The sequence below is a fragment of the Silurus meridionalis genome, chromosome 28, assembly GCF_014805685.1.
Source record: "Silurus meridionalis isolate SWU-2019-XX chromosome 28, ASM1480568v1, whole genome shotgun sequence".
Classification (NCBI taxonomy): domain Eukaryota; kingdom Metazoa; phylum Chordata; class Actinopteri; order Siluriformes; family Siluridae; genus Silurus; species Silurus meridionalis.
The window spans coordinates 2,522,501-2,547,423 of record NC_060911.1 but is presented as its reverse complement, the minus strand read 5'-3'; the positions used below and the strand labels follow the sequence as shown (position 1 = coordinate 2,547,423).

General features: G+C 40.8%; 1 protein-coding gene across 6 annotated transcripts in view; it reads left to right on the top strand.

Annotated features, from left to right (window-relative positions):
- Positions 1–24,923, top strand: part of zcchc7 (zinc finger, CCHC domain containing 7) — a 50,246-nt gene that overhangs the window by 8,895 nt on the left and 16,428 nt on the right. For 3 of the 6 annotated variants that reach the window (XM_046842896.1, XM_046842895.1, XM_046842894.1), the window contains exons 4-5: positions 602–669; positions 2,841–3,439. In XM_046842896.1, the coding sequence (XP_046698852.1) occupies positions 2,854–3,439 (586 nt within the window). In that variant the 5' untranslated portion in view covers positions 602–669; positions 2,841–2,853. Of the gene's footprint in view, positions 1–512; positions 670–2,840; positions 3,440–24,923 lie in introns of all 6 variants that reach the window. The other 3 variants (XM_046842893.1, XM_046842892.1, XM_046842891.1) reach the window with 1 other exon arrangement.

The following is a 24,923-nucleotide window of genomic DNA, read 5'->3' as shown; positions in this document are numbered from 1 at the left end:
TATGTACATTTTAATGACACTAAAGCCTGGTATGTGTATGGGCTGAGAATGTGCTTCTTAAAATAGTGTTCGGGATCCACCAAAACATTACAGCTTTAGTGATAAGACTCGATTATAGGCCTTTTCAGAGGTTGAACATTGGTGCTGACGCTCACGTTTGAGTTATAGTGTACCGACTCGGCATTTTTTGCACAATTAAACGCTTATATCCAGTTGTATAGACATATATGTGTAAATAAATCCAGCTTGGATGCCAGTTCAACTTGATTTATTCATATTTTATGCTTGAAATGACTTTAGTATGTTGTGTCTAAATGACATCTGCTAGTGATTTGTTTTGTAAAATAATATTGAATATTAAGTACATTATTAGTTCAAAGTAAATCAGTATGTCCAGCATAAACCAAATATATTGTAATTTTATACATATTTTATTTTTTATAAATATATTTATTATAATTTATGATACAATAATAATGTTGTACTGGTTTTTGTTTTTTTGTAAACTCCAGGATAGTCTTGTTTGCACCACATCTTCCCCGCGATAGTGAAAATTGGCCAACCTTTTTTTTTTTTTTCTCCCCGTTCACTCGTCTGACAGACCGGAAGTTTGTCTGCCGCCTGTCTCCTGTGTTGTCTCGCTTGAAACCTGGGACACTAATCAAGCAGGTGAGATATGAATTTTATATACAAAATCCTCGCGTTGTCTCGTGTGTGTGTGTGTGTTTGGAAAGCTTTAACGATCCTGTGTTTAAAGTGTTAACCCGTGTGTATGCGCATCCCCCTGGCGCAGAACGCGCACGTGGAGACGAAGAGAGCAGCGCGTTATACGATTGTTAGCATTGTTATTTCTGTACAATCATCATAAACACGTTATAATCGCTTTCTGAAGCTATCAGAGAGAAGTGTGTTGTCTGATCTCGGGGCTGACGGCGTGTTTTTTTAAGGGCGCCTGGAGCCGCTGTCGTGGGCGGAGTCTCAAATCGCGCTCTGCTGCCTAGACACGCGCACTACATAGGGGCGTGACCAGGCGGCTTCCGCGCATTGTGTAGGGCGCTACAGAGGGCACTTGTGTGAGATTTAGGACGCAGCCTGGGGCAGTTTGAACAGGCTATCATGGACTCCACGTGTTTAATGAAAGCTCATAATACTGTGTAATGGCTGATTGGAAAGCACTTTTAATCTATTCTTGTCAATGAATATCTATAAAATTATTCCCAATACTCAATTATCTTTTTTTTTTATAGCTTTTCTCTTCGGTGTGCTGCTACAATAAGTATTTGTTTGTTTCCATCCAATCAGATTTGAGCTTTCACATCACGTGTTGCTTGATGACTTTTGCGTTGAACCAATCAGATTTCGAGTTGGAGACACCAGGGCCCTCTAGAAGGCGTCCAGGAACGTCGCCATTTTCATGCCTTTTGATTGGCTGGTCAGGGAGCTCGAATATCCAGCAAACTGCACAAACTCGAATATATTTGTGTGGATTTAATAGCTGTGTTTTTTAATTTTTTTTATTCCCCAATGACTGACAGGAGAAGAAAGCGATTTGGTCGCACTTACAATGACATTTACAGGACAGACTTTTTAAGAAAAGAGGAACATCGTGAGAAAACGTCACCAAAACACTTCAAAACAGTCGTTCAGCTTTTTTATGAAGTATTTATACTTTTTGCACACAAAAAAATCCCGAAATGCATGGCCTGGCAACTGCTGATGGTTTATCTTCAAAACATTGTACAGTGACCTTCTGATCCACCCTGATTCTATACATCTAGATGGAGATCTCTTCTATTGGAGACCAATCTGTGAAGCTGAGAAAGGTTCTGGAACCATCCTTATGAAACATCCTTAATGATCCATGGAGTTTCTGAGCAATTCAAGAACTTTGAGGATGGATTTGGACCAGCTAAAATCGGCTCAGGAGCACCAACCAGTGAACACCTCCACAAGGATTTCACTGGAATGATGGCCTCTTGAGTTTTTTTTCTTATAGGAAGTAAACTTATAAATTCAACTTTATATCCTATTTATCTCAGTGAAGCTGCTTTGGGACCATGTCCATTGTTAAGGTGGAGGAGGAGGGTGAAATCCACAGGAGCCAAACCTGGAAGTGAGATCATGGATGGATTGTTGTCCGACGATCATCATGCACAAGTTGCCGAACGGTTGAGCTCGCCAGAGGTCTTCCCGATCTCTCGTCGTCTTCCGGTCATGTTCTAGAAACGCGAAACACCTCGAACGATCCGTTGCAGCGCCACCGCATGGCAAACATCTCTGTCGCGCCAAACGTCCCTGTGGCAGATGTGCCCAGTTCATGTACACGCAGCATTAATGAGAATCAGTTGGCAGGTTAAAGTTCAGTTTGTTGTGTTTATCATGAAGATAAAACTGAAGGGCGTCAATGATCGTGCTTGTGGATATTGAAGCTGCTTTTTACTTATAAAAAAAAATAATTCAGACCACAAACCTGTCATCCAACTGAGGTTCTAGAGAACGTCCTGATCCCCCTACACACCTGGAACTAGTCAGGGTCATTACCATCTGGTGGTTATCGGTGATGTGAGATGTGTTGAGTTTCTAATTTAGGAATCATTGATGAGAAATTAAAGGTTGTGTAATGTATCCGTCATGGATGAGTGATGGGCAGAGGTTCCAAATGTTCTACCTTCAAAACTGTAAACCTTCCTGAAAACCAATTGACCAATCAGACTGCAGTCTCTTCTCCTACCAAAAAGTTAATAAATGTAATTTTTTTTCTCAGGATCTCAGTTTTCTTGATTGGTTCTAAAGTTAGTCTTTGGTGCAAAAACATTAACAATAACTTTTCTTCCATTAAGGCCGTCGCTCGAGATGTTCTCAGGAAACACGGAGCGTGAGGAATACGAAGACGAGTTGTATGCCGAGGAAGAGGACGATGGCGACTCCGAGCCTGACAGCGATCTCGAGTTCCAGCTCTATTCCCAGCTCCACTACTGCACCGATGACCAGGAGAAACTTCCCGAGAACCAGCAAAGCTCTGGACATGAGGCTCAGGAAGCTCAAGAACCTGGCCAGAGAGTCCAGCTTCACGCTGCTCCTCCTGACGATGCTATTCTGATCGACTCGGGCACGGACGTCATAACGGTCTCGGATAACACCGAGGAGGAGGAGAGCGTGTGCGCCGGGAAAGGTCAGAGGTCAAAAGGGAAGGGGGCGACTCCTGTTCCACAGCTTCAACATCACCTCCTAGAAAACGTGGTGGTCCTGGATTCGGAGTCGGACCAGAGCTCTGATTCGGGATTGATTCCGCCGTATGTGGTGGATCCCGATTTGGATTCGGATTCAGACTCGGATTCGGACGGATTGGAGAGCTGGATGATTCTCGGTCGGGAAAAGGAGGAAGGAGACCAGGACATACAGCTCAACGTCTTCACAGTGCGCAACCGGGACGAGTCAGGTGCGTGTGTGTGTGTGCGTGCGTGTGTGTGATATCATACAGTGTGTAGATAAAAGCTGAACGGTGTGTGCACGTTTCTTTTTTTTTTTTTGCCTCCGAAACACCGTCCTGGGAAGACACGTCCGCATGTAAAACGTCGGCGGAGATTACAGACGGAGAATGTTTCTGTCTGCGCGTTTTACATGCGCGCGTTTTACACGTGAAAGAGGCAATGAGGGGAATCTTCTTCCTGTGTGCGCCGGTGGAAACAAAGCAGCTAACAAAGCAAGTCTCATGTCAGAGAGACAGACTTTAATCAGAGATGAATAAAAACAGGGCTGATAATCTTTCTCTCTTTTTTCCTTTTTTTATTCACTCTTTTTTTGCACTTTAGCCTCTGTATAAGGTTGCTTCTGGTCGTATCTCCGTTAATTAACAGGTTATCAGAACAACAACGTGTGCAGGACAGTTAAGAACTGGTAGCTCAGTAGTTAAGGCTCTGGACTACTGATCAGAAGGTCAGAGGTTTAAGCCCCCAAGCTGCCACTTTTGGGCCCTTGAGCAAGGCCCCTAATCCTTTGTGCTCCAGGGATACTGTATCATGGCTGACCCTGTGCTCTGACCCCAAACATTGCCAGGAAATGTGTAAAAAGATATCACACCCTTTAGGAATATGAACTAATGATTATTCAGACAATCGATTAATCTACGATATACTTTATACTATTTAAAACTCGTATTCAGGGTATTTATGTATAAAAGCGTATTTAAAAAATCCACATCTTGAGATTAACTATCGCTAATTTAGACATTTTTAGGCTTATAGTCGCTGTTTGTTCTGGAGTGCATGGGAGAATTCTTCTTTGAGAAAATTCACGTCGCTGTTCCTTTCTGTAAAAAAACCCAAAAAAAATCGACAAAAAAAAGGATTCGAATCTGAACGGTGACGCAATCGGTGTAAATCAACATTTGTATTGTGTCTTGCAGACGGCAAGTTGACAACGAAAAAAAACGTAAAAAAAAACTATATAAAATTTAATACAGCGTTGTTCGACAATTTTTGTTACACAGATATTTCGTTCATTTGTGAAGATACAGTCGTCCCTCGTCTATCGTGGCAGTTACGTGGCAAAAATTTGCAAGAATAAAGCGAGATAAATATTTATTAAATTTGTAGAAATATTACCTATAGTGAGTACTGTACAGTACTGTAGCGTAGCCTATGCATAGTTTCCCTGCATGTTTATTGGTTGAAGTGTCCTGTGATGTCAAAAAAAGGGGCGGAGTTATCAAGCTAAATAAATAATAATAAAAGCTAACTTCACAATTAGCTGATCAGGTTAACCTGCCAACCCTCTCATTTTCTTTTCTTTTTTATCCCACACCTCATTGCGTTTGAAAAGGGCGACCCCGCAGTGTACGAGTAGCATTTGACAGGAACTACCAAAAAGAAAGCTGACCACAATGTTATCAAGCCTTGGATTTAACCCACACAATGTTGCATACTTATACAATTCAATTTAATACAAGTTTTATTTCTTAGTGGCTTCTGACTTCTAAAGCACGGCCCTTTCACAAATAGGCCTTTGTAGTGCATTCTTTTCCCGTTCTGTCTTCAGGAAGATGCAGCTCTACCTCTGCCATGTTAATCTGTATTCTATGTGACTCTTAGGGCACAAATCGGTCTCCGTAGTGTTGGTGATGCTGAAAGAAACTGCATTGCATTTTCGCCGTTTTCTTTCCTTCTCCCTCTTTTCTCATGCTACTCCTTCCTCAGTAGGTATAGGTACCTTACTCACTCGTTCCCTGTCTCCTTTCTTTCTTCCGTCCTTCTTCACTTCTCTTATTTTTCGTTATCATCCGTTATTCATCCCTCACATTCTGTCTCTGCGTTTTTTCTCTCTCTATCTCTCGTCCTCCCTCCTTCTGTCTGTCTGTCTCGTCCCCCTCTTGTCCCCCCCCTGTCGTTTGAAAAGGCTCGGACTACAGCGGGTTTGTGGGCCTGCTGTTTCTGCTCTGCTGCTCAAGCCTCATGTGTAGAGAATGGGAGCCTCAGTCCAGGCCACCACACACACTCACAGAGAAAGAGAGAGAGAGAGAGAAACAGAATCAGAGAGAGAGAGAGAGAGAGAGAGAGAGAGAGAGGGATGGGTGACTTGTAAGGGGGGTAAAAAGGAGTCCTTTTCTGTCTCCTTCTTTGCTCTTCGTCTCTTCCCTTTCCTGTTCTTTGATTCTTTATCCCCTCTCAGTCTCTGATCTCTGGAGTTTGACTTTGAGACTCGCAACCAATAGGGGTGTGTGTGTGGGGTGTGTGTGTGGGGTGTGTGTGTGGGGTGTGTGAGAGATTTTGGGAAGTTGACTTGCATGAGGAAACAGACACTCGAGCCGTTTCAAACAAATACAGTTTTTTAATAAACATGAAACCCCTTTAAACGATTTATCCTGACAAAAAAAACCTTCTAAATATTACATTCAGAATATTAAAATTTAACGCCGTCCATTCAGGCGTCCAAATCTCAAACTTTCAGGCTCACCGTTCAAGCGGATACACTTGTGAGAACACCGTTGCCAAGCAACTAGGTAATATGGACTCCGAGTATACACTAGCCGACGATGAAAGGTGATGATTTAGCTAGCTACGTCTTTTATACACTTTTATAGAAAGCTACAGTGATCATGGAAACCAGTCCGAAGTGTTACGATGTCAATGTGTAGGTTGATTGTTAAAACTAGATGCACTGTTGCTATAAACGAGGCTTAGCTAGCTACTGTATTTGTGGTAAGTCTTGCCTAACAATAGAGTGACAATGGAACAAGATATAAATATTAGGAGAATAATTTTTTACCTCAGAAATGTTGGCCAATTGCCCTAAAAAAAACCCATAAGGCAGAAATTATATACTGTGAACCTACTTCACATTAATTGCTAGCTGAAATCCAACATTACATCGCAACCTTTGGGCAAAAGATAATAATTCAGGAAAGGCTTCTATACAGATTTATAGAAAGCGATAGTGATCCTGGAAACCAGTCATAAGTGCTGCAATCTTAATATTCACCTCAGATATATTGGGGTATTGTTAAAACTAGACACACTGTTGCTAGTAACGAGGCTTTGCTAGCTAGCTAGTGTATAAAAAATATCAGGAGTATGAATATTTACCTCAGAAAAACATCCTTGAGGCAAGAATTATATACTTTGAACCAACATTAATCGCTAACTGAAATTCGACATTACATTACAACCTTTTGGTAAAAGATAATGATTTTTCTAGCTAAGTCTTTGATACCGATTTATAGAAAGCCACAGCGATCCTGAAAACCAGTCAAAAAGTTTTGGGGACATCGAAATTTACCTCAGACGTGTTGATAAACTGCTATTAAAAACCTTTTTAAGGCCAAAAAATTATACTGTGATCCTTTAAAGCATTAACCTCTACCCGAAATCTGACAAAAGTCATCAAGTTCTACGACTTAAACAGTAAAGTAATTATACGTTCTGAGTTTAACACAATTCTGGTTTTAATATTCTGTATTTAATATTCGTGAAGGTGGTATATAAGAGCATAAGATATGCTATGCGCTCTCTTTTAGAAAATCCTTTTCCCACAGTTATTTTCCATTCGCTGTTATAATAAGCTCCACTCTTCTGTGAAGATGTTCCACTAGATTTTGTAAAGATTTGTGCTCCTTTCACAAGGGTTTTGGTAAAGACTGGTACTGATGTAGATGATGGTCGTGGAGGTTCCTGAGGTTCCTGGGGTGCATTCATCCCAAAGGTGTTTAATTGGCCCTCTATAGCAGGATAATTTCCACATCTTCCAACCCATGTAAAGCAGATCTTCATGGAGCTGGCTTTGTGCATGTTGTCATGCTGGAACTGGTTTGGTTCCCCTAGTTCAAATGAAGGACAAAATTCTGTGCCACCTCATCCAGAGAAAAGTGTGTGCTTCCAGCTGTTGTGGTTTGGGGAAGAACCACATCTGGCTGGAAAAGTCAGGTGTCCCAATACTTTTTGTGAATGTGAAATAAAATGGCTGACTATTACAGGGCCACTTCTGTTGAATATTCTATTTAATATTTATTTTTGTTTGAGGGAAATATCGCACGTGTGAACCTTGTAATCAGTTTGTTGGCGTGTGTGTGTCCAAAATCCAGAGTGGAACCAAGGGCGAAAGGTGTGTGTGTGTGTGTGTGTGTGTGTGTGTGCTGGCTTTCATGGTTATGATTTTGGTGATGGAAGATGAATAATTTAAACGGTTATAGCACCCATATAGTTTTTCTTTTACATTTTATGCCAGTGTCAGGGTGGACAATTGAAATTGGACATTGTCTGAGTGTGTGTGTGTTTGTGTGTGTGTAAGTATGGTGTTACAATAACTGACAAACAAGCAGAGAGTTCTGGACAGCGGTGACTAATTTCATTTGGCCGCTGAAAAGCCGAACACAGATGCGGAGACACACAAATCCGGTCGTCCCGCGGCGGCCGTGCGGCGCGTGTCGGCTGCAGCTGGTGCTGATAAAACACAAGACAATGTGATTAGTGCATGTTTTCATTTCGGGATCCACACACACACACACACACCATGGAAACGTGAACGAGGGTTCAGGCTATTGTTATACGGTCGGATGCAGTTTGGCGTGTTGGAGAGGATTCCACACTAGGAATAATCGAGAGTGAGGTGGTGTGACTGTGCATCCTCATGTTATTCCTCTTTCTGAAAATCAGCAGACTGACACTGGAGACTCCTTACATACTCCCTTGCTCCACATACAGTATATGGGCAAAGCATTAGGACCCCTGACTTTTCCAGGCAGATGTTTTTCCTCACCAAATTGTTCCCGCAAAAACGGAGGCACAATAGCATGAACTGCTCCCTTCACTTTCCCAGTTCCAACATGATCGTGTCCACAAAGCAAGCTCCGTGAAGATATACTTTACATGGGTTGGGAGATGTTGAAGAACTCCCATGGGAACCTTCTCACCTCACCTACATCAGTACCTGACTTTACTAAAACCCTTGAATGAATCTGAAACGCATCTCCATAAAATCATCTTTCCAGAAGATCGGAGCTCATTATAAAAGCAAATGGACACTAAACGTGGAATGGGATGTTCAAAAAGAAGAACATACCAATCATACGCTCACAAACGTTTGTCTCTTTAGACAACTAAATGCCTTCTGACGAATCAAAATCAAGCATTCTGCAGCAATGCGGTGCGATTTATTTGTTTTATTGCACGTCGTTATTTCTATTTATTTCGAACATATTTGAAGGTAAAGTTTTCATATTTCGAACAGTTTATTTTTTCTGCACGTTATGCTATAACTTTAAGCGTGCAGGCTTAACGTGAGAGTGTCGTGTCGTGTTGTGTCATGGTAGTCGGTCATCATTGTTAGTTGGGGGCAAAACAAAATTAGGCTGCACTTATAGTTAAACTTCATTTAGTGGTCAACCGTTTTTTTTTTTTTTTCTTTTTTCCCCACATCCTTCTATCTCCCTCCCCTTTCCTTTTTATCCCCCTTGCTGACGCCTCTTGATCACCAAACTTTGTTCTGAGCTTTGGGGCACTCAGGCCTGAGAGCTCCCGAGTGTGTATTTACGAGTGTGTGTGTGTGTGTGTGTGTGTGTGTGTGTGTGTGTGTGTGTGACCCTGTGATAAAGGTAAGACTATTTATTTATTTTGCACTTAATTTCAAATCAAATGCGACGTAAGTCACAGATTTGCGCAGACACGTGACGGCCAGTTGCTGTTGCTTCTGGCAAAACTGATATAAAAATATCAAGTCCAAAAAAAAAAAAAAAAAAGGCAGCAACTAGTACCGTATTGCATTCTGCACTTTTATGTCCACAGTTACCTCGCTAAAATTTACGTTTTATATCAACAATTCTTTGTTGAATGTAAATACATTTCTTCATATCTTAATGCAGGTGGTACTTACTGTGCTACGGCCTACACTTCCCACCTGATAACTGTTAAAAGGCTAGCTCAATAAAAAGAGAAAAAATACTTTATCATGAACTGTTTATCATGAGTTAGCTACGTAAAATCATGTCAATTTTTTAATAATAATACAACACCTATAGTTGCTTCTTATGATTAATTATTTATTTATTACATTTTCTAGGTTAATTTAACTAGCACAAACAGATTTCACTTAACTGACCTGTTTATTGGGAAGAAAGTTTTGTTTATTTATGGTTTTGTACAAAAAAATTTGTGTAAATTAAAACTTGGTCTGTATTAGCTACTTAGATTTTCCTTTTCAGGTTAAACTTACCTGAGCTTAGCTAGCAAAAACTGACGTAGCGACATTTAACTTCATTTGAATGTTGATTGATATGGCTCGGGCAAGTCTGATTAAACTCGGCTATATTTAGCTTGGTCAGGATTTTTTATTGTTCCAACAAATACGCAGATTTTTTCTGCAAGTTTTTTTGGATATTTTTTTTTTTTTTTAGGAGTCCAGCGCGATTCAAAACTCTGATCTAACAAGATTAATCGAATTTCAGACATCAACACGTTCACACTTAGCAGTTTGGAAAGCATACTACTTTCATCCCTTTGTTTTTAATTGTAGATTATCTTCATTCACATTCCACTGTCCTCATTCCGAACAAGCCTCAAATCCTACATAGCTTTATTAATTTATTTGCATATTTATTTATTAATTCCTTTACTTACTTACTAATCTATTTATTTATTTATTTATTTTCATGCGTGCTTATCTTTCTATTCATTCTTCTTGCTTTCTTAACCATTTATGTATATTTTATTTATGGAATTTTTAAGGACATTGATTTACTTGCCTGTTTTTTTTTTCTTTTATTTATTATTTTTCTATTTGTTTTACCTCGTATATATTTATTTACTTACTTTCTCCCATAACATTTTATTATTATTATTTTTGTTGTTGTTGTTGATGATTTACTTGTTTACCTATTTATTAAATATTTTTTTTTTATATTTTAATCTTTTATTTATCTATTTACTCGCTTACTTATCTTCTATCTTTTATCTATCCTATCAATTAATTCTGTGTATTTATTCTTATTTTATATCTGTCATTTTATTTGTATTGATTTGGTTTTAGTTTTTTTTATTTATTTATTTGCTTACGTACTTGCCTAATTATCTTTTACACTGTAATTTATTAGTTTTTTATTAGTTTATTTTATACACTGCACTTTTCACTCTGGCCACTAATACATACTTAATATTTAATACTCTATTTATTAGTACAGGATGGTGTGTGTGTGTGTGTGTGTGTGTGTGTGTGTGTGTGTGTGTGTGTGTGTGTGTGTGTGTGTGTGTGTTGCGAGTACATAGCCTATCCTGCAAAAGTCTCTCGCCTAAACACTGTATTGTGTGTAAAAGTGTGTAACCGTTCTGCAGATGTGTGTAAGGATGAGGAAGAGGTTGAGGAAGGACGTGTCTACACACTACACATTCTCGGAGATGAGCGTGTGTGTGTGTGTGTGTGTGTGTGTGTGTGTGTGTGTGTACGTGTATACTTATGCTAATCGCAAGAGGTGTGTGTGCATTGGGTGTGAGTGAGGGAGCATTGTGTATATGTGTGTGTGTGTGTGGGGGGGGGGGGGGGGCAGGATAGGCATCGGCCCTTATCTGGGCACCGCAGTGCCACTTCAGCTGAAACACCACACCCATTTCTCCACTCTGTGTTTGAACAGACCCACACACACACACACACACACACACACACACACACACACTCAAAAAAAACATGAAATCACTTAAGTATGAGAGCCGTTTTTCAGTGTCCAGATTTCCGACATTTCAACATATTCTTTTATACTATTGAATTGCTTGTGATTTTTCTTCTCTTCAGTAGTTTTTATTAGATTTGAGTTTTTACCCCTAAAAATAAAAAAAAATTAAGCGTGTTCTTTTTTCCTCTGCACTGGTACTTTTCCAAAAGTTGGTGTTGCAGTGAAGCTAGCTTTGATTAGACTAGCTGGTTAAGGCCAGTGTTTCGGTTGTCATGGTTACAACCTTATTTATTTTTCATGGTTTCACGCTTAGGTTTTATTCCGACTGCCCAGTTTTACTCGTGCACGTGTGCAGGTAAAGACCAGAACCGGATCGTGCGATATCATTTAACCGTAAAATGAAACAAATTTACTCGCGAAAAGTTCTGGAAAGCTTTTCAACACTACGTTTCAGAAAAAAATCCACACAATTCCTGTTTCTGTTGAACCCCCGCTACAAGCGTAGACGTAGACTAATCCCGTTTTTGAGACTCGGCTTGCACCCTCGCTTTTAGTGCCTGGCTGTTTGGGTGGGCTTTAGCATGGGACAGCAGGTAGCCTTAATCACGTTACGCACTTTTTTTAGGGGCTTTAGACGAGACGGTGGGGTGGGGGGTGATGGCAAGCTTCCATCCCAATTTCATACTAAACGGTCACACGCCAGGTCCGATTAGCCGAGGAAGCCATTCCGGCTCTGTCGCCCACAGTTTCTACGACCTTTGTGGAATTTGACTTTTTTTTTTTTTTTTTTTTGCCGTAATGAGTAGATCCGATTCGTATTTCTTTTTGAAGAAATGTTTACTTTATTTACTTTACTCAGCAAATAATTATGCATTATGTTAGTGTTATAAATATATATAATAATATACTTGTGTATGTAGCTAAAAGTATTGTTATAACTGGAAATGTTAATTTATTAACTAACATTCATTTATTGCAATTTTTTGCAAAATTATTTTTTTAAATATCAAAAACAATATATAGTTGTGCCGAAAAATACGACAACTCAAAATTAAATTCTTTCAGTCTTCCCACGTTTGAAAGAAGAACAAAGTCTGTGTAATGTTTTCTTTTTATATTATTTTTCGTAGAAATTTTTTTACGGTAAAAAGCAGAATATAGTTACAGAAATCTAGCAAAATATGACAAAAAAATACGACTGCTCAACATACTGTATATTAAAAAACGGTTAAAATAATACATTTTTATTAGTAGCTATTATATAATAGTATATGTATTAACGTGTAATATTTCCCTTCTTTTACTTTATTATTTTATATATATATATATATATATATATATATATATATATATATATATATATATATATATATATATAATATATATATATATATAAAAATTTTTTTTTTTTTTTCATTTTGGAAAAGCCCACGAAAACCTCAAGAGCAACATCTGGGTTTGTTTTTCACAGGTGCTCATTTGTTTTTTCTTTATTTTTCCCCCCTTCTCCGCATAAACGTTTGTTCGATATAGAATTTTTGCGTGTGTGGGTTTGTTTTCTGATTTTTACATTTTTTTTTTTAAACCCTTCCTCCCACACTCTCTTTTTCATTTACTGCGAATTCGTTTGCCTCGTAAAGAAGGAACTCATTATTTAAATGCGATAACGACTCAAATAATAATTCAAATAAAGGAGGAAGAAAAGTTTTTTTTTTCTCTCAGGAGGGGGAAACGAGAGTTTTGACAAAACCTTGGCCTGTGTGGAGATTTGTTTTTGAACCCCCCCCCTTTTTTTATTGTAAATATATATTTATTTATATTTTATTATTAATTAATTGTATTTATTTTTTAAATATTTTTTTAATTAAAAAACATTGTATTTATTGTATTTATTTCCTGCCTATTTATTTTAATTTTTTTATAAATATTGTGAAATAAATAGACAGAGAAGACGAACAGATCTTTATTATATTTAATTTTCTAAGCAGCAGTAGTCAGTAAATCATTTCATTAAACCGTTATTAACTGAGCGCTCTGAGCACGACCAAATTTTTTTATCTCTCTTTTTTTCCTTGTCTTTCCCGTCCTCCTCCAGCCTGTCCCTCATCATTTACACTCCAACAAGGAAGGAATAGGAAAGGAAGAGGGGAAAAAAAGGAAAAAAAAAAAAAAAGGACGGGGTGGGTTTGGGGGCGAAACGTCAATTACAATTACCAATAAAATCCATTATAATCAAGCAGTCATTTAATATCAAATCAAATTATTGTCCCGGCGACGGAAGAAAGAGGCACCCTCGCGAGACGTGATTAATTTTTTCCCCTCATCATGGGCAACTTTCTCTCTATAACTGCCTCTCTCGCTTTTCTCTTCTTTCCTTTTTTTTGTTTTCGTAAAAGGATGTCTCGGGGTGTGGATTTAGGAAGTAAGGCCTTTATTAACAGTACGCCCAAAGGTGTGTGTGTGTGTGTGTTGAGGGGGTTGGGAATGATAAATATTAATATTATTTCAATAAGATTTGGAGGATGGGGATAAAAGGGAGGGTTTGGTGGTAATACGGATCTCAGGATGGCAGCCCTGTTCAGTGGTCCGAGGGCAAAATAGAGAGAGAGAGAGAGAGAGAGAGAGAGAGAGAGAGAGAGAGAGAGAGAGAGAAACCTGATTGGTGGTGTTTTAAGATTTTGAATATGATTACTTATCATTTCTTTTTATATTTTCAAAGTCTATATATATTTGTGCCTCAGCGAGCTGCACTTTGACATATAACGCCAAACTCTGGTCTGTCCTGGTGGTCTTTTAAAATTTTTTTAACCCCTTTAGAGGGTGTGTTGGTGTGTATGTGTGTGTTTCACAGCTAGTAATCTCTCAGGCTTTTGAACTCCCTCTGGGACCTTCCAGAAAACGGCACCTCGCTATTATTAGGGCTTCTTTTTTACATATCAGGGGACTTCACCTAATGTGTCAGAGTGTTTGTGTGCTGAGAATGTTTATATATATTTAAGCAGCAAACAAATGTCCCCATAAAAGTTAAACTTGTCGGGTATTTGAAGTAAAGAAAATGCCTTTTATTTTTCCATAAAACTACAGCGTTTATTGTATTTATTCAAGATACGGTTTAGGTGTAAAAGTCAGATGGTCCTCTGAAACTTAACAGGGTGGGTGGGTCCTCACAGTGATAGTAAAACCAGCTTTGTGTGTGTCTTTCCCAGTCTTTCCTCCTCCTTGTTTTGAAAGCTGTTGAACCTCTGCGTCTCTTGAAAACAACTTTTACTCGCTGTAGGAGATTAGCGAAGCATAGAGAGACGAGGTACAGATACAGGCCACAAGGACGGGGAAAAAAAAAGAAATCCAACAAACGTATCGTCCACAAAACCTTTGAAGGACACGAGGGCGCGTTATTCAAAGATTCCGACCGCAGAATAGAAATGCCTCGTCGATCATGTTTCCTTCGAAAAAACAATTTCCTCTGGGATTTAATTCTGAGATTTGGAGGCTTTAAAATGCATCATGTGCTGATGTGGCAGTTTTGGGTCCTTATTAATTACAACACGGATCATAACCAATGGTTTTTAAGCGAGGGGTTCAGAATGTCCAGCAAAAACACGTGCAAGTTACTTTTTTCATTTATATTATGACATATATATTTCTTTTATTTATAAAATAAAACTTGGGCCTAATGTGTTCCTTGGAGAACCCTCATCTTACAATTCCTTCATCATTAAAAAAAAATTGGCGTAAAAAAAATGCTTATTTGCGTCACCTATTTTTCTCCTCGTATTTTTTTATTTTTTATGAAACAACTTCTAATCACTCAAACGTGATTTCTTCCCAATTTGGACGGATGGTTGGATCAGGTTGGAGTGGATCCTATCAATCTTTTGCTTTTCGTCACTAGGGGTTTTAATATAAATCAAGTTTTCACCTATGGTTCCTTAGAAGAATACCTCATCTGCTAGGCCATTAACATCGCACACACTCTTCACACACCCACACACACACTTATTCGGGTCCTCACATCCAGACTGTGTAACAGTTTCTTCTCATAAGCCATCAGATTTATTAATACAAAAGGATTAGACTGACACACACACACTCAAATAAAACTTTTTGCTAACACCAAATATTTACATGTACACTGTTTTATTGTATGGACAATTTTTCGGTTATTGCGTTGTGTGTGTTTGCACATATTTGCTTTATGAATTGCTTTTGTTTGAGGTTGTATCATTTGAGCAGCTTGGTCCTGGAGGAACGTTGTTTCGATTCAATGTGTATTGTATTGTATATGGCTGAATATAAGCTGCTTGACTAGAGTTTGGTATATAAGCTAGAAGAGCCTTTTTTCAGCATGACTTACGTTTTGGGTGTTTGGGATACGCCCTTATAAAAGATCGACATGCTTTTTTTTCTAAATGTTATTCATAAAGCCGAGCAGTTGAAGGTTAAGGACTTGCTCAAGGGCCCAGCAGGAACAGCTTGGCGGTCCTCACGACCTCAAATTAGTTTGAATTGGTGCAAATTTTCAACTGACGTCCTTGTTGATCGCTTCAGTGACCTAAAATGGACCCTAATTACCCTAATGTTTTTTTTTGTCAGTTTTGTCAGTATACCTGAAATTCTTTCAGCTGGTCTAGCTCAATGTTATTTTTAAGGTTCTAAGCACGCTAGATGTGACCCTACAGCTAAAAGTTCTGACCGTTTTTGGTCTTCCAAGCCTGCACTTTGTGGGAATTAATATGCATTAATATAAGTATACAATCTACGACTCGAAGTTGAACGTATTGCACGAAGTGTGTTTGACACCAAGCGTAAATTTAAGGTTTTCTCACAAGACACGGCGAAAGTTCCTTTTCAGTTCACCCGCTGCCAGATACGAAGAGCTACGAGTAAACACTTAGTTTTTTTCCAATTGGTTTTCCAACAAATGCTCTCATTATATTGCGAACCAAACTACATTGAGAGCTAATTAACGTGACTGCGGAACTGGGAGGACAAATGCGATGTCGTGTGTTACTAATAAATGTTTTGCACAACATGCTGGTTTTTCACTCTCGCGGTCGTATTCGGGCCAAAACTGTTTGGAAATAGAATCGGTGTTTGTCATGTGTGTGATATTGAGTCTTGTGTGTCTATGATTTTAATGATTGAAGTATTTATATCATTTTAATGTCAAAGTTTTTAATAAAAGTCCAAACACATGCTAATCAGTAGAATTTGGTGGCTATGTTTTTCTTTTTTGAGGTCTTTAAAAAATTGGCTAGAATTTTGAGATAGTATTGTTGGTCACCTGGTGATATAAATGTGCCACACACAATTCTTCGAACATCAGGATATATATATATATATATGTGTGTGTGTGTGTGTGTGTGTGTGTATATGTATATATATATATATATATATATATATATATATATATATATATATATATAGCGCTGCGAGGACTGTTGTAGAGCCGGTGTTGGGTTTTTGATAGTAATCGAATGCTTAGATTGAACGTAGCCACTAAAAGGTCCCTTTGGGTAATTAATTGAGATCATCTGTATATACGAATGTATGACCAAAGGCACTTCGGAGCTTCATTTTCACTCATTCTTAAAGAATAATATGGATTGTTGCCTACTAAGGCTCGGTATTTGGGCCAGTTTTTTTTTTTTTTTATCCCACCGCATCCTTTCCAGCGAGGACAATTTCAGTTTATTTTTGCGATATCGTGAGCGACGTGAAAATTATGCGAACGTTGAACCCTGAAAATGTAGTGTTTTTTTTTTTTTTTTTGTTGGGTTTTTTACCCGTATATTGAATTCCTGGCTCCGTGATGGACTTTTCAAATGTACATTAAATGTACTCTACATTGCATCCTGCTGAAATATAGTGCAGATGTATCTGGCAGGGTCTGTCGCGAATCCATTTCCCGTCTGCGCTACCTCGCCGGCTTATCTTTAAAGTCCCCACCGCATTATCGTACGGCAGACCGGAGTTCACGGAACGATGCTATTATATGATGTGAACTGGAGGAATTCAGTTTCTTTTATGGAGCAAAATCGCATCAACATTCGAGGACGAACTCGGACGCACAGCCAGGGGCTTTTAATGCGTTGCGGTTCGCCGTTCTCTATTGTGCTTTTCCACACGAAAATACAGAAGCCGCTTAGCCACAACCGCCTCGCGACGCCGAGCCTTCGAAACACAAACGTACGACGGGACGAGTGTTCCTTTTTCTTGGCCCACCGTGATCAATAGTAATTGGGTCTGCGTCGGCTTAGAAGCTTACCGGACCAGCCGAAGGAGAAAATGGAGGATGTTGGCGAGGTGAGGAGCGTGACCGCTGCCTTCCCGCCGTATTTATTCGGCATTACCTTCAACCCAAAAAAAAAATCTGTCCTCCCTCTCACCCTCCTCTTTTTTCTTTCTAATATTTTTCCTTCTGTCTCTGTCATGCACCAAAGACTGAAGTGGGTGGAAGGGAAAGAAAAAAAGTAATCCCCTCAGAAGCTGAAGCGCAGGTATCCTTTGCTATATTTAACTTTCTTTTATGCAATAAATGCGGGTGCATTTAAATGAAGAAACGAGGGGTCTTCAGGTTCTACGCAAAAGGCCCTCATTTAGGTCTAAAGCTGTTCCAAATACACGACTGGACTAAAGCCCACAGGAAAGGGGACTTCAGATAGAACTAAAAAACTGATTTCATTTCAATGGAAACACATTGGATTCAGTCTTAAATCATTCCCGATTTGGGAAACTGAAGCAATTTCCAGGTGTATATCCGAGTTCCAGTTTGCTGCGTATGGAAATACGATGTATTCCGGATATCAGAGCAACAACAAATAAAACCGCTGGATTCAGTGAACAAGATTTTTCCGAAGGATTTTATTTGCATTAATATTTAATAAAGTGTTTATTATTTAGCACCGGCTCCATGTTCTTTGTGCTCGGTTGATTTTTTGCGACTTTCCTCACACTCAAGAGAGGGTTATTTACATTTTCCATCACCGGATTTCATGAACAGTGATCGAGAGATTTTTGAGTGTTTGTGAGATTTATAGCTCCACCCCCTTCTCACACTAATAAAATATTGTTTTGCTTTTAATTGTTTCTCAGCAAAGAAATTAAATGAAGTGAATGTTCTTAAACCTTTTATAATAATCCAAATAGTCTCAGACATGGCCTCAGATCTTTATTCTCGGTAAAGGAGGTGTGGCCTCAGTGAAGGTGTGGCCTCAGTGCTTTATTCCCAGTAAAGGAGGTGTGGCCTCAGACCTTCAGTTCCAGTAAAGGTGTGGCCTCAGTGCTTCAGGCTCAGTGTAGGAGGTGTGGCCTCAGTGCTTCAATTCTAGTTAAGGAGGTGTGGCCTTAGTGCTTCAATTCCAGTGAAAGAGGTGTGGCCTCAGCAATTCAGTCTGAAAAAATAAGGTGTGGCAACAGAACTTCAGCCCCAGTGAGTGAGGTGTGGCCTCAGTGATCCAGTCCAAGTAAAGGAGGTGTAACTTTTGTGCTTCAGTCCCAATAAAGAAGGTGTGGCCTCAGTGCTTCAGTTCCAGTGAAGGAGGTGTGGCCTCAGTGCTTTCGCCTCAGTGAAGAAGGTGTGGCCTTAGTGTTTCAGTTCCAGTAAAGGAGGTGTGGCCTCAGTGCTTCAGTTCTAGTGAAGGAGGTGTGGCCTCAGTGCTTTCGCCTCAGTGAAGAAGGTGTGGCCTTAGTGTTTCAGTTCCAGTGAAGGTGTGGCCTCAGAACTTCAGTTTCAGTGAAGGTGGTGTAACTTTTGTGCTTCAGTTCCAGTGAAGGAGGTGTGGCCTCAGTGCTTTCGCCTCATTGAAGGTGTGGTTTCAGAAGTTCGGTCTCATTAAAGGACACGTCTTATAATAATCAATTAATATTATTATTATTTTTAATATTTCTAATTATTCACCGAAGCAACTTTCGTATTGAATCATTGGCTCTATAAATGTGTCCCTCATACTTCCATGATCATGTAGAAACATGTAAGATCTGAAGTGGGGTCTTAAATAAACCCTTGCACACCTCTGGGTTATTTTCATCTGCCCCATTGTGAATCTGACCGATATGAATATTAAAAGAATTAAAAAAAAAGCGAGATCATCGGGGTCCAAGCACTCCTCCACAGGTCTTAGTCCTCTAATAGGCAGTTTCTGTACGCTAGCATGGAGACAAGACGCTAGCTCACCAGACAAAGTGTCTTCTCAGACTTCTGGAGTTTTGAGACGAGTCCTAGCACTATCAAATTCATAAACGCGATTGGTTGATTGTTTGGTTCGTACGTGGACACTCGTGTGCACTGTGGCGTAGAGTTTGGAAAAAAAGAATCGGAGGCCGTCACCCCCCTTTACCCCATACCGGATTTGTCTATGTGGGTCTCTGAGATTAAACCCCATTGTCTTTGCTTATTAAGAAAGTGAGATACAGTTCCTTAATAATTCAGGCTCGTGTGTGTGTGTGTGTGTGTGTGTGTGTGACCCCCTCCCCCACCTGTTTCATATGCATCTTGTAATAATAGGTTCTGAGAGAAAGCCCTGCCGACGGCGGCTACATTAGCAAGAGGGAAAAAAGGACAAATTAAAATCTTAAAGCGCTATTATTTAATTACCCCAATGGCTGTGGATTTGGGAGGGGGGGGTGTAGGTGGAGGGTTGTGTGTGTGTGTGTATGTGTGTGTGAGTGAGTGAGAGTGTGTGTGTGTGTGTGTCGACGAGGGCAATAGAGAGGGCAGGATTATTCTGGTTTTTCAATTTGCAGAACCCCCGGCTGCCCCCCTGCCTTAAACACACACACACACACACACACACACACACACACACGCTCGATTCACCCCTTCCCTCACCCAACCGCTGGAAGATAAAATGGCATTATGGTAAATTCCACTTAATGACAAATTTTTAATTTGGTGAACATGACCTTCACCCCCCCCTCGTATACTTTGTGTTTGTGTGTTTGTGTGTGTGTGTGTGTGTGTGTGTGTGTGTGTGTGTGTGTGTGTGTTTGTGCACGAATATGAATGAAGACTAATTACAGTGCGTATGGGTACGGGAGAAAGAAAGGAGCTCTCGCTTTTCCAGCCGCGGCGATAAGGGAAAGGAAACGTAGCAGATTAACGCCGCTGTTTATCTCACGCTGTATAATAACAATAATAACAATCATGAAAATTCGATCTGCCCCTCAGCCCCGATAGGAGAACGCTCCCACTGGAGAATTTTCATCAAAACGAAATTGAAGTCGCAAGCCAGCGGTTTTGATTAAAATAGTTCAGGTTTCTCTTTTGCCGCGGCTCCCGGAAAGCGACACGCAGCTCGGGTCTTATCGGTGCTAGCCATTTTGTAGTTTTTTTTGCACGTTTTTTTTATTGCTCGTAAATGCATTTGAATCGATATATAAATTATTGACATCGTGATCATCTCAGGTTGCACGAGCTCGCAGCGAAAATGTTCTCAGCATCCACGTTGAGACAAAACGTCCGGTTTGAAAAGTCTCGCCAGTCACGTTGCCTTTCCTTGATGCGATTTGGATTTGAAGTTTGTGAGTTCAAATCCCAGCCAAGTCAAGATGCCACTCGGGGGGGGCCCCTGAGCAAGGCCCTTAATCCCATAGCTGCTCAGTCGCTCTGGATGAGGATGTCTCCAAATGCTATAATTTGATTGGTTGTGAATTAAACAAATGTTGTTATATTGAAAATAAGGATCTGCATCAGTTTGGCTTTCAGGCCATACAATCAGCTCTGCTCTGGACTCCGGGTTGCCAGTTAGTGCATTTTGGCGATTGTAGTATATCTTATTAGTACAGCTTGTACTTCAGGGTTGACGCTGTGTCTTAAAAATAAATAAAAACTAATTAAATTAAATTGAAAATAAATTTAATAAAATGGTCTTAATTTTTCGCAGCGCTACAATGTTTTTAGTTTTAGTTTTCTTCTGCTAGTTCAAATTTAATTCGCTGCAAAATCGACCAAGATGGTTTAAAAAAACCTTGAACATTTCTGCCATTTGAGAGAAATTATCTGATTCATATACTGAGCACATGAGTGTTAGGGGCCTTGCTCAGGGGCCCAGCAACTTGGCTGCGCGGGACCTTTGAGATCAGAAGTCCAACATCTTAACATCACTGAGCTACCACCACTTTGATACTTGGCTCGATCTTTTTTGGTTTCCATTCTCACACGAAAATACGGCCGAACCCCTCTGCAACTTCTTTGTTCCGATTCGCGTATTAATTGCGCATCGTTAGTTTGGCACCTTTGGAAAAAAAAAAAAACACGGGCGTTTGGCATCTCCCATGCGACCCGCACGCTCTCTGGTTCCCTGTCACTCACCCGTCCGCCGCGTGATTGGAGCATACGGTTGCTGTGCGGTTGCCGTGCCGCGCCCCCGCTGGGCTGTAATTGATCCCCCACTGCGCTGTGTGCAGAAAACATCGCTTTGATTGACAACCCTGGCCACCTGCCCCGCTTCGCACGACCCCGGGGTTTAAACTGCGGGGTCACGGAGCGCCACGAGCGCTCGGCATTATGGGCCGTTTTTGGCCCCGTGCCCTGATTTTGTAGTAATGGAGGAACGGTGATTGTCAGGGGCTGGTTAGGGGACCAAGAACATGCCGCAACGCATGTCTTTATAGATGCTGCACACACACACACACACACACACACACACACACACACACACACACACACTTCGATTAGCACTGAACAATACTGTACGAAAACCGAAACGATAATCAGATATACAACATATCATGACCATCTTGGACGATATTATTGTGTTCTTGAAGCTTCTTGAAAACCTTTTAGATTCTTTGATGACCTCAGTTCATGCAACTTCTCCGAAATATAATGTAGCAGTGTAACAGTGAGGGTTGAATCTGAAAAACAGGCTCCAGGTGAGGGTTTTATCACTAAGTATTCAAGCATCCTATTGCACATTGCGTCTCCGTTCCCCGTTATAATAACCTCAAGTCTTCAGAGCAGATGTTCTCCTGGATTTTGTGGAGATTCATTGAGCATGAAGGGTGGTAGGAAAGTCAGATACTGATGGAGGTGAGGTGAGGAGGTTTCTAGTTCTATAGAAGGAGATCTCCCACTCTAACCCATGTGAAGTAGATCTTCATGGCGCTAGATTGGATGATAGGATGTTTTTGGATCTTCTAGTCCGAGTGCTTTTCATGTGACAAGCACATGCCACAAATTTGCTCAGTGGCCATGTGACCATGGTGGACTTCTTGATGGTCTAGGCAGGGTTCTTTGTACCTTTTGATTGGAGGAACTAATGGAACAGATCTCTCCATCACGGATGAACCGATGTTGAAGGCACGTGGGTAGTGTGTGACGGATAAAGATGTCAGTGGTTCCGTAATCAGCCTGTCCATCTATCGATCGGCAGAAGGAGAGTGAAAGTGATCAAAGGAAGAAGAAGAAAAAACCCACTCATCTTTTTTTCTAGTGCAGAAAACTGAAACGTGTGTGTGTGTGTGTGTGTGTGTGTGTGTGTGTGTGTGTGTGTGTGTGTGTGTCGGTCGCTACACGCCGCTCGGTTTTCACGCTCCCACTCTCCACTGCTCACCTGACTCACCGCTGTGTGATCAGTAACCATGATGCATTTCACCGCACTGATTTGCATGGCACCTTCCGATCGGCCGAGGAGACGCCGGATTCTGAACGAAAGTGTGAACACCACACACACTACACCTTTCAGGTCAGAACCCCCCCAACACACACACACACGCACACACACACACACACACACACACACACACACACACACACACACACACACACACACACCCCGGAGTGAATTCAGGTTTCGGTTTTCATTACAAATGATCCAGAGAAATGCACTGTATTACTTATAATCACGACTATTATGGGATGTAGAGGTTTTTTTATTTTTTGAGACGCTTTGATGACGAGTAGAGCAGTATACGAGCAGTACACAAGCAATACACGAGCAGTATACGAGCAGTACACAAGCAGTACACAAGCAATACACGAGCAGTATACGAGCAGTACACAAGCAGTACACGAGCAATACACGAGCAGTATACGAGTAGTACACGAGCAGTACACGAGCAATACACGAGCAGTATACAAGCAGTATACGAGCAGTATACGAGCAGTACACGAGCAATACACGAGCAGTATACGAGCAGTATACAGTAGTACACGAGCAGTACACGAGCAGTACACGAGCAGTATACGAGCAGTATACGAGCAGTACACGAGCAGTAGAAACCTTTCTTTCTCTCTTTCTCTCTTTTTTTCTCTCTTTTCTTTCCTCCTCTTTCTTTTTTCTTTCTTTTTTCTTTCATTCTTTCTCTCTTTCTCTATTTTCTTTCTTCCTCTTTCTTTCTTTCTTTCTTTCTTTCTTTCTTTCTTTCTTTCTTTCTTTCTTTCTTTCTTTCTTTCTTTTATGCTTTCTTCCTTTCATGCTTTCTTTTTGTCTCTCTTCTTTCTTTTGTTTTTTCTTCCTCTTTTCCAGGTTTGAGTGATTGAGGAAAGGGGATGACAGGATTCAGAAGTGGAAAAAAAAGAGTGGTGAAGAGAGATGGGAATAATGATGGATAATATGATGGAGGGCAGAGAGAGAGAGAGAGAGAGAGAGATTTATGCAAAGCAGTCAGGAAAAAGGAGATGCCTTTGCTCAGGCGAGCATCTGTGTGTGTGTGGTGTGTGCGCCTGCGTGCGCCTGCGTGTGTGTGTGTGTGTGTGTGTGTGTGTGTGTGTGTGAGAGAGAGAGAGACTACCACCCTTTGATTAGATTAAGGTCTGAATGGCAGTGTAATGCGTTTGCTCTGTGGTCCATGGCAGCGCCGCTGACCCCCTGCGTCTGCCTCTCCGGGGGTCCCTCACCTCCACGTTTCTAACCATCGGAGTGTGTGTGTGTGTGTGTGTGTGTGTGTGTGTGTGTGTGTGTGTGTGTGTGTGAACATACTCACCTGTTTATATACCTCAGGTGCACATGACCTGTTGTTCTCGGCGACTCTGTTATACAGAATCATGACGAAGCCACTCGACATGTCCGGTGTCTCTCCATACACCTTAACTCCACCCCTAAACGCTAGGCCACGCCCCTTACCTGAGTTGGCCCTTCATTGCTGGGAAACTGGAATGAAGTGATAAGGAGATGCAACATGCGACTTCCTCTTTCCAGCCATGATGTCGTGTCTGGGTCCATGTGGACAACTTTTTCTCTCTCTTTCATTCACTTTTTCTCACCCCTCGCTCCCTCCGTCTTCCTCGTCCCCCTGTCTCCTCGCTCCATTGTCCCCTCACTCTCTGTTAATCTGTGTCCCGGCCTCTCTTCCGCCACCTTTTGTCTGCTGGTACCCCTAAAAACTGTTTAACGGGGCGTGTGTGCGTGTGTGCGCGTGTGCGTGTGTGTGTGTGAGTGAACTTTGATCAGGTTTTGGGGTGAACCCCCCCAGGTCGTGGTCTGGATGGCTACGGTTACACTTGAGGAAGGTTGTTAGGGGAGACAGAGGGGATTTGGTGTGTGTGTGTGTGTGTGTGTGTGTGTGTGTGTGTGTGTGTGTGTGTGTGTGTGTGTGTGTGTCTTACATGCACCGTTGCTTTGATCCTTATGAAATTCCCACTGTTTAACCTGTCCTGTGAACTCATGTACACACACGCGCACACACACACACACACACACACACACACACACACACACACACACACACACACACAGCAGTTTTTCGGACCTTTATCCTCCGTGCTGAGACGCTTCCACATGACTGGCTGATTGGATAATTGATATGATTTTTGAGATGATTCTCTTTC